This window comes from Styela clava, chromosome 2 (genome assembly GCF_964204865.1).
Source record: "Styela clava chromosome 2, kaStyClav1.hap1.2, whole genome shotgun sequence".
Lineage (NCBI taxonomy): Eukaryota > Metazoa > Chordata > Ascidiacea > Stolidobranchia > Styelidae > Styela > Styela clava.
Window position 1 is genome coordinate 25,318,080 of NC_135251.1, and position 10,993 is coordinate 25,329,072.

Consider the following 10,993-nt stretch of genomic DNA (forward strand, 5'->3'; position numbering starts at 1 on the left):
CGTGAGACTAATTTCTGACAGCCTCGTGAAAAATCCGTTCCGCATTTCTACATCGTCCATTGCACCTATGATTGACAAACTTGTTGGATAAACGCAGTGCCATACTTCCCATAAATATTTATGTGTGGTTAAAACTTTTAACTTTACTGTATCTTCGTATTTTCATTGTTCTAATAATTTAGGTGCTTTGTTTGTTTTTTCTTTGATCTGTAGTCGGTGAAACTAGAATATAACTACCATGTCAAGTGGACCGCGCAATCATTCGTAAACTAAATGTGGCTCTTCGTCCATATTGGTTGGACAACCCTGATCTATGTTATGAGCTTATGAGGCCACACTTCAATGGTGAAAAAGATGATGCACCTCGAAACAAGTTTGAGACAAATCATATTAATAACTCATTTGATATTGGTCATGAAGGTTAATAACAGTACAGGGAGCACCAGCACAAATGTGGCAACAATACCCAATAATAGACTCCATCTTCAGATTGGTATCTTTCGTTCAAATCATCAAATGAAGTATTTTCGAAAGTTGTCAGGTGATAAAAATTATCACAAAATGACCTCGAAGGCAGTGCAAAATTTTAAGAATTATTATTATTATGGGTGAGTTACTAATCGTCCTAAGCTTTAGGAATACGCTCGCCAACGCATCTCTAATTACTCTGTATGGGTTCGCAGGTTCGAATACCATGCGGGGATAGTTATGTGCGAAAGGATTGCTGGACTCCTCGCTACCGTAGGGTGATTCACGTAACCGCTGATCGGATACGCCTTTCTCCACCAGCAAGTCCATGGTACCGAAGACAAATAACTAACTAATCACATACCCGACATGGAATGGAAACCGGACGAGAGGCCGTGGTCCGCCATATGGTACCCTTTATATACGTTGGTCCCAATCGACTTTTTATACCCCTTTTATAATATGACATAAATAGTTAATCAAACACGCTAGTACATTTCCCAATATATCTTTAAAAAGCTTATTTTCGTCGCTTTCCACTAAAACGCGCCCGAATTACGTAGCGCAAATGCGTTCGACCATATGCCGGTAAGAAGAGAGAAATTTCAAAAAATTTCGAGATAAAGTTTCTCACTTTTAACGCTTGGTCAACACGTGATTGATATGCTAGAGAAAGAGTTTTCTTTTGGACGAGCTTTACGTCACCTTCAAAATAAAACAAGAGTGGGATTTGATTTTGAAGTGAAGTGATATTCGTTTTATCGAAGAGCATTTGATCGCGTGCTGTCTGGTATCTTTGTTTGTTTATTTATTATGAGCCGGAGAACGTTGCTCGCGCGTTCAAATTACTTCGTTTTCAACTAACAACAGATTCTTTGTTTATTTTTAAGCTTTGAAATATTCATACAAATAAAATTGATCTTGTATCAAAATAAAAATTATACATTAAAAAGAAATATGATGACGTCACCGTAATTAAGAACACTCGGATCAAGCATGGATGATTTAAACTCAAACATTTTGAGTTTTGAAATTGGTTTTGTTCACATGCAGACCACTATGCATACTATTGACCCCCCAAAATACATTTAATTTAGCCATAATCCCAAATTATGACACAGGTACGTCACCGTAATTAAGAACACTCGGATCAAGCATGGATAATTTAAACTCAAACATTTTGAGTTTTGAAATTGGTTTTGTTCACATGCAGACCACTATAAAATATTATTGACCCCCCAAAATACATTCAATTTAGCCATAATCTCAAATTATGACACAGGGCACCACTTTATTACCAGGCCGATCCTATAGCTTATTTGAAAATACAATGTTAATAATGACATAGTCAACATCTCGCAGGGATTCAGTGGATCGAAGTGTACACACCAACACCATATCCATCGGCAAAATACCTTTATGACATTGGGAATACTTTAATTGATTTGAACGTGACATCACGTCTAAATAATTCTCAATGCTCAGATGTTATGAGTGCTTCCGACTTCTCAACGAAATAATGCAACGACGCAAATATTACATTATCTGACGGTTCATATGACTTATAATTATCTACTCATTTTATTATAGAACAATGTAGCAAATAAATATTCAGACATAGGCTATGATAGAATGTTTCTTTTAGAATAGTAACGTAGATTTCGGCAGGCCTGGAACGCATTGTTTTTAACTTTTGTATGGTCTTATGCGATCGCTTCATTGTGGAAGTGGGAATAAGTTGAAAGCGATCAAATGAAAGTCGAGCCCTCGGACGAAGTAACAAAATTTGTCGCAATGCCGCAGGAACGCTTATTAATGCTTTACATATTATCAGTGATTCGTTATGTCACAATCCGAAACATACCTACCGTAAATACTTTTGGGTCATTGATTTTATTGTTCGTTTGATAAACTTTGTTTAGAATACTTTCCATATTTACTATCTATTTTGAAGGTAGGTTACCACGGAAAATTTATTTTCGAGAATTTGATTCTATTTAATTATCCAGGACTTTTGGTTTACGAAAGGTCGGCTAAGTTTTCAAGAAATGAGGGATTTTTGAGGAACACTGAGGAAAAGTGTGCAAAATAAACTAGAAAGTGTCTTACTATAAGTAAACAGCAAAGTTCTAGGTTAAATATCGAGTCCTGTAAGAATCAGGAACAAAATGAAAAAATGGATTTATTTAAAAATCGTTGCCTTAACTGCTGCTGCTGTTAACCATCGAAGTTTTAAGCCAATGTGACTCAACACTTCATTGGTGAAAAAAATGACGCATCCCAAACCAAGTTTGAGACCAGTCATATTCACAACTCTAGATATTGGTCATGAAGCTTAATAACAGTACTGGGAACGCCAACGCAAATGTTGTAACGATACTCCATACAGCGGCAATTAAGTGAATAGTTCAAGAAATGCTCTAATTTGCAATCATTGTTCTATTTGGCTTAAAAAAGGCTCTTCACCCCTTTGATTATAATCTGAACCAGACCTTGTAATATCTTTCATCAAATTATGCGAGGAATTGTTTTTACGACCCATATATAAATATACAACTTTTAATGATATGTCAACAATATATTTTATATAAAAAGATGTCTGACATGAAACGTTACTAAACTTGAGATACAGCTTTTATCTCGAAAGTTATTGACATCGTTATGAATTAATTTAGTCCGAGGAAATGAGTAAACTCATATATTATGGTTAAAATAAAATTAGCTTCAGGAATGAAACAAAATTTTTCACGGCGTGACTGAGTTTTCCTTTAACTTATATCCGTGCCAATTGTATACCGTCATAATATTACGCTTTTTTTTATTTATACAAAGCATATTGAAATATCTAAAATAATATTCTTTCAGTTGTGATTTTGGAACCTAGTTTTGTAAAGTGGGACCTCGAAGCAATATATCTTGTGGAAACCCGAAAACATAATTGCAATTAAAATTTGTGATACGATTCAGCGGGTTCGTGCAAACCCGTTATTGGAATGAACGCGTTCTTGTTTTAGACGTTAAACAAATGCAACACCGTAGTTAACGATTACGATTATATTTGGCGTTCCGTAGAACCTGTTGTTGGAGGTCGATACAAGAGAAAATCCATTTTTAAATAATAAAAATTTTACAATTGATCCAATAGGTGCTGTGAAGTTTCATTTTACAAATTACTATTATTCGGAGTGAGTCACCGTGAAAATAAGATTTTTTAGTTTGAAGGACATTTAATCATCCCATTTCCGTGGCCGGAACATGCTTTTGCTTAGTTCCAGAAACAGATCAAATGTGCTAATAAATAAATTTGAGTGTGAATATAACCAATATTGCAGGGGAAGATGGGGCACGTTGGGACATGGGGCACAGTGGAAAATCAGCTCTCGCACTGATACTATATCCGCAATCCTGTCCGCGGTTCGATGTTTCAATCCGCCCATCGGTCAGTTACAACGTCCCCGCGAACGGACAACGGACGGGTGGAGCGGCGCAAGTTATGAGGTGAAATTGGTTTTGGGAGGTTGAAACTAAAATTTCACGGTTCCAGTTTTTTTTCTACCTTAGCTTTTCCAACATGACCAACCACCGTCTGATATTTTTCATTTTTTCAATATTATTTTCAGATTTAGATTCGAGGAAGAGAATATTCAAATTTGTTTGCGAATTTTTTTGTCAAAATATTTGAACTATTTCAGTTGAACATTGATTTCAAAAATATTAAATCTTCAAATTTGAAGTCTCCCTGTTCGTTAGACGATTATGCAGATCAATTGCTTGTTTTTAAGGGCTCACTTCGTTGAATTTTGACAGACTGACCCACTGTGCCCCAGGGTCTGACCGAATGTGCCCCACAAGTGGGGTACAGTGGGACACTTAACAGACGTTTTTCAAAGCATTTTGGTAGTAAGATGTGTGTCGCAAGAGAATTTCTTATTCGCTGAATAAAATCTACATTTACCCCACTATGCATTAGTCCCGCCAAACTAAATTTTTTATCACCAGGTGTACCCAAACAAAACGTTGTAGCTCATGATTAACTTTAATATCAAGTCTCTCATCATTAAGTTCCAGTCAGTAATTTGCCTAATTTATAATACAAAATATCGAGTTAAATGGAGAGTAAATAGCCTTTCCCCTCAACTTGTCGTTATTCAGTGATAATGCATCTATCGATCCAAACTTTTCGACAACTAGTATTGCATTGTATTTCGCAAATTCGAGTCGAGTCCGTATACAGTCGCCAAATTAGTGGGCGCTTTGTCTATGATTCATGTTTTTTTGAAGAGAAATTATAACAGTTCGATGATTGAAATCTATCCATCTTGATTTTTCTCAAATACCGATGGGCCGATTATAGAGTGGCTTTTATTTATTTTCAAAAATAGCACATTGCTCGCTTGTACGTATGGTGCTATAAAATCTAATCTATTACCTAATCGATTCCTCTACCAGTTTAGAGTCGATGTATCGGTATCGGGTATCGGTATCGGTATCGGCTATTTTTTCGGTATCGGTCATGTATCGGTATCGGCTGAATTAATACCGATATTTCCGATGTATTAACCTTTTAGATATGATCCAGAATGTTTTAAAAGGTAAGTTAAAATATTACTTTTTAATTTATTTTTTTGTCCAGACAGATCGGGAACTATGAGCCATGCATGTCTACACCCCCGCGAGTGGTAACGAGAATATGATTCGCCTGTTTTTAAATATTTACTAGCAGAACCAGCTCATCTAATTTGACTTTTTTTTTGCTGCCAACTTTTTATATTGACATTTTTAATACATATTACATATTAATTATGAAGAAATATATCAACACGACACAGAAAAGAGAGCAACTAGGCGCTCAGTTTTAAATCATACAGTGGAATCGAAGTCCTTTTTACAGGACATGCACTGTTTGGCACAGTTATAAATTCTGTTTATCGTCAAGCGCGAGTGTCATTCAGTCCATGGACATCGTTAGGCTAAATTCCGACGCAATTATCTTTCTACACAGGTATTAAATATTGTGATTATAGTAATTTTAATTTTGTTCAAATACATAATTTCTTTATAGATTTATTGATGTGGCCGCCTAGTATCATACGTGGTATAGGTATTTCTAGTCGGCACTGATTGATATCCTTTAATTTTGGCTGTAATTGTCGCGACGATCACGATTAAACACAAAATAAAATATTTGCATATATTCGATATTCTTTTAAACACAAAAAACGATATTCGAAGGTCGCGATATTAATAATAAATTGGAATTGGACATCTCGGCATATGAGTTTTCTAATTGGACACCGAGAATACTAGCGTCAGTGTACAATGCATCCGAATCAGTTAATGCATTCGGATACCAAACATCAATTTCTTATGTGATATATCTTTTTTTCAATCTGAAATATCGGTGACAAAAGTGGTATCGGTACATCTCTAGTTTAGACCCGTTTTATGGTGGTCATCCGTTATTACCCGTTGCATATCCATTTACATATAGGTGAGGTTTAGAATATCAATATTTTCTTAGATATTTGTACCAGTGTATGAACAATTGTTACATTGATGACAAAATAATTTTAATGACGACACTAGGGATGATTATCTGTAATATCTTTTGAATTTTGAACAAACATACTTATTCATACTAGACTTAAACCAGGAAAAATTTTAGGCGTTTTTGGATATTGAGATGTGACGTTAAAACAAAGTAAGGCCATATATATTCGAATAAGAGAAAATTGTTTGCGAAACATCTAACCTTCCATGGCCATATAATTCCGTTTGGTATCCATGTCTTTCAGTTGCGTTTCGTTCTTTATATATAGCAGAAAGAATGAAAAGTTTTGACTTTCGGATTCCGGTTCTTCTTTGAACGACATTTTCTGTCTTTGAAGTCGTCTTTTTCTAAAGCTTCCGGTTTTTGAATGTATACTACCATTACGATTGGAGACCACATGGGTGGTTTGTTGTTGTATAGATGTTATAGATTCCATTTTTACATATTATAGTAATTAGACGTATTGATGTACAGCCTAATTCTAAACTGCTCTCTGTGTCCTAAAGTACCACTAAGAACGGGTATATAAATGAATATCTTCCATCACTCAATGCTGTATGCATCAGATAAATGCTGATGACACACTTTTTTATACAACCACAAATTTCTCTATAATTTGCATTTACGTGGTTTTTAAATTATAGGTGAATTTCAATAATCAAAATATATGAAGTTACAACACATTTTATCTTCTAAAACAATATCATTTTCTTTTATTCGCGAACTTTTCAAAGTTATTTGCTATTATACTGTATATATACTACGTTGTCGAGTTTAAGGAAATGTTAGGTATAGTCATAACATAAGGTGATTATTATTCACTACTCAGCTACATTCAAAAGGCGGTAGACATAAACGGTAAAGTGTTGAAGGTACCGATTAGGTATTTTTCATATGTTAGTACTCTAGATATAAACTCTGCATAAGTAACAATTTAATTAGTATATATGTATATGTCAAAACATATTTAAACTTCACCTGCTAAGTACCATTATATCATAATCCTAATTATTCATTAAAACACATAAAGACACAAATCTTTGAAAAGGTTTGGCTTTTAATAGACTTATACTCAAAAATCTGAATTCGGGTAAATTGAAAATGGTTTGAAAATAAAAATTAAACTCGGATTCCTAATCGAACAATAAAATTATTTGTAATAAGCATTAAGGTGAACAAAATGATTTAAATAACAAATTCAGTCGAACAATGTGTATTTGGCAGCAGAGCCGTCTATCTCTAACTTAAAATCATTTATAAACCCATATGTTTGTCACAATATTCTTTCAAGAAAAACTCAATCTACGCCCTGACCCGGAATACCTTGTGCGACTTATAACTTCGTACCTGTTCTCACTTCCTTATGCACTTTAAAATAATTTCTTTGGATTATCTTATAATTTTGATGAATTTCTGCAAAAACAAACGTTTCATTTCGACATTCTGGCACGGCTTATTTTATATTTACTTAAGACTCGCAACAATTCTTTAATCGCTCGATTTCTACCTTTTCATATGGTTTCGACCTCGCAAGCAAATGGCTTTACATTCCATAACTCAAACCTATAGACAGTGCTTTGATATGTAAGGCCGATGAGAATTCTTTTTTTAAAATAAAATAAGACATCGTCAAATACCAACCAAGTCAGACTACGTTGGTTTTCGGGACCTAGCTAAAAAAAACTGGATTACGCGGCGTTAAGTCGGCTCTGCGTTTCGTCACTACTGTCACATGGCCGACGCGAGTTTTTTTACTAAAATAAAGGCACAAAGCGTTAGAAAAGGGGTTGGAATTTCGGGATACCAACCCCATCTAAAAAAAAACTCAAAAACGTTACTCCATTAGATACAAATATACGCTAAAATTGTTCTGTGAGCCGCACGGAATGTAGCAGCATGACAGAGTTTGGACCACCCTGGTCTACCTTATCAAGAAACTCCCGACTTTGCTGACCAATATATCGTTGAAATGCGATCGTGGAACCGCCACATAGTGTAAATAGTTTATTGGTCCAATTGTTGAAGAGAATAGAAATTTTTTCAAAATAAAAATGCGACAACAAGGTAAATACTAGAAAGCAAAAACCACAACATTTTGAGAAAACGACTCATAGGCTCATTTCGTGTCCAATAAATAAGTTTCATGGTTTCTTTTTAGTAAAGAAGGTTAATATGATACTTGAAGACAAAAAATAAGCGAACATTTTGAAGTTTGAGTCGTCTGTTGAACTCGTAATATTTTAATAAATACCGATAAACTATATAAAATTCTGCTCTAAAATTTCTGTGATGCCCCTCCTTGCTTGATGCCCTAAGCACGTGCTTATATTGTTTAATGGCTAATCCGGCGCTGTCAGTACCTGTCATGTTTGTTCAATGTATATATATATTTTATACAATATGAATTTTTTCTTTTATTTTTTCAAATTTGGTATACTGTTCCTTGAACTGACACATATTAAATTTGTATTGCAAAAACTATGCAAGTTTTACGAAAAATCAACATTGAACCGTGCATACAGCATCTGCCTACTCATTTAGAAACTGGCTATACACTCTCAGCAGTACTCGACCTGTTGTGATATCAGATTTTCCGCAAACAAGAAAATTTATAAACAAATATATTGTTACTAAGAACTGTTCTATATCAAAAGTTATCAACTAGAATCAAGCTAAAAATATTTACCGTCTTTATTACCGCAGACAAAAAATCAACATTGAACCATGCATATACAGAAACTGTATTAATTTAGAAACTGATTATACACTTATACCAGGGGTGTGCAACATTTTTTACAGGAGAGCCAGGTACAAGTAACTGGGTGAAGCCGCGGGCCGCACCTAGAAACTCTACCTACGAAAGGCTCTGGATACGAAAAGTCCGAATTACGATAATTTTTATCGTAAAAATATTGCTACGGCTATCGTAAAATTTTCTACATACGAACGGCCGAAAACTTAAAAATATGTGCAGTGATATTTGTTTATCTTAGAAAAATTTAATGCAGTGCTTGAATAAGCAATGTCCAATTCGAATTTAAAAATCGAATATCGCGACCTTCGAATATCGTTTTTCGTGTTTATAAGAATATCGAATATGGCGCACATATCCTAGCGCCGTCGTCCACGTTTTGATTTGAAATATTTTACAATTATTGACCCGTTTTTTCCCCGCGGGCATAGCAAAATTTAGTGAGAAGACGATGATACAATAAAAAAATTACGTTCTCTCTCACCGGTCAGCTTTTGCCGCCTCCTCCCACTCTCGGCGGTCTTCGTTTAGCGTAGCCTAGTCTACCCAACGCCAAAGATAAACAAACATACCGTTCGTAGTGTTTTTATTCGGTATTTCTCTGTTCTTTCTTTTTTCCATATGTACCTTCTTTATTTATTATGCAGTAATTTAAGTCTAACATGTATTTGTTGCGGGTTCTAACCTTTATTATGATTTATACAAATGTTATGTTCATTTTGTAGGGGCTTTGACCGTTAGGGCATTTACAGGTAAACTGTGTCCCTACTTACGGAACTTTCTACCTACAAAGGAATTTACGAAACGAATAAATTTTGTAGATAGAGTTTATACTGTAGTTGCAAGCACAACTTTTTTATTAATCTTGTGGCATTGTTAGGGGTTCTAGCAGAAATGTTGAGTTAAAATGCATAGATTTCTAATGAAAACAGATATTCAAATTTATTATCACACCGACTTTAAACGAATACAGTATAAGAAACATGTTTTTATAACATTTTTTTGTTTGTTTTTGGAACAGGATTTTGCTAGCTAGTTTTGCTAATATGACAGTAGCAGTCAAGTACTGGTATTGGCTTTGCGCCGCAAAGAGATTAGAATTGCTCGCACATACCAGATTAACTAAACTAAAAACTCGTTTCGCGAACACACTATTTAAAATCGGCACTTCTCCGCGGTCCGCACAATTTTTCCTTGCGGGCCGCATTTGGTCCGCGGGCCGCAGTTTACACACTCCTGACTTATACATATTTTAAAAGGTCATTTTGATATCACTATGAACAATACTCAACCTTTTTTGATATCAGATATTTCGCACACATGAAAATTCATAAAGAAATTTATTGTTACTAAGAACCGTTCTATATCAAAATTTATCAGCTAGAAATCAGGCTATAAATATTTACCGTCTTGATGACCGCAGGTTTTGTCAAAATTTTACTTGGCTGTTGAGTTATCAATGAAACTAATGTTTCTATTCTATCACCCTACTATTCTTAAAATAAATATTTAAAGCCTCACCGTTAGCATTGCCCCCTGGTATGTATATCTGTCATCGCCAGTTTTTCCTTGGATCCGAACTATGGAAAAACAAAATAATTAGCAGTTACCGACTGATAATGTTATCTAGAGACTGTAAACATTAGAAAGAAATTTTGAAGCGATTTCGCCATACTTCTCACACGTCTACATCACAATAGTAATAATGAAGTATTTGAATTTAAAAAGAGTTCAAGGATCAAAATATGAGGTAGCGTGTCGGTTTGCAGAGATTGCATTATACGCATTAAAAAAGCGAGTTATCTTTGAATATTGAACACTAATACTGACTGTAAAGTTTTTCTCCCGGTAAGAATCTATATTTATTCACAACAATTCGATAATATCGAAGATTTGCAAAATCCTTGGCAAAAGGGGATAAAAGCGGCTTCATGAAATCACACGCAGTGTCTTCTGGTCCCCACATGTATCCGTGCGCCATACACACGTACAGCAGAAGTAGAAGTTTTATCACTATTGTCATCTCACTGGACTAATTGAGAACAAAGAAACATTTTAATAGGCGATACAAGAATGGCACCTAAATCTATATAATTGTCTTCAATCTGCACTTCGTTGTCGGTTGTCGGTTAGGTTGTCGACATTAGAAAGAAAAAAATGGGTACTTCTGAACCAAGATAGCGGGCACCGGAACGCAATATGTGTACCAGGTTAGGGTCCTG

The 10,993-nt window shown here is 34.9% G+C and overlaps 1 protein-coding gene across 1 annotated transcript in view; it reads right to left on the reverse strand.

Annotated features, from left to right (window-relative positions):
• The window catches only part of LOC144419940 (MAM domain-containing glycosylphosphatidylinositol anchor protein 1-like), a 363,818-nt gene extending 353,044 nt beyond the window's left edge, over nt 1-10,774 (reverse strand). The window contains exons 1-2 of the mRNA XM_078110195.1: nt 10,602-10,774; nt 10,293-10,351 (exon numbers count right to left, since the gene is read on the reverse strand). Coding sequence (XP_077966321.1) covers nt 10,293-10,351; nt 10,602-10,752 — 210 coding nt within the window. The 5' untranslated portion in view covers nt 10,753-10,774. The remainder of the gene's footprint in view (nt 1-10,292; nt 10,352-10,601) is intronic.
• Nucleotides 10,775-10,993: the final 219 nt, after the last annotated feature.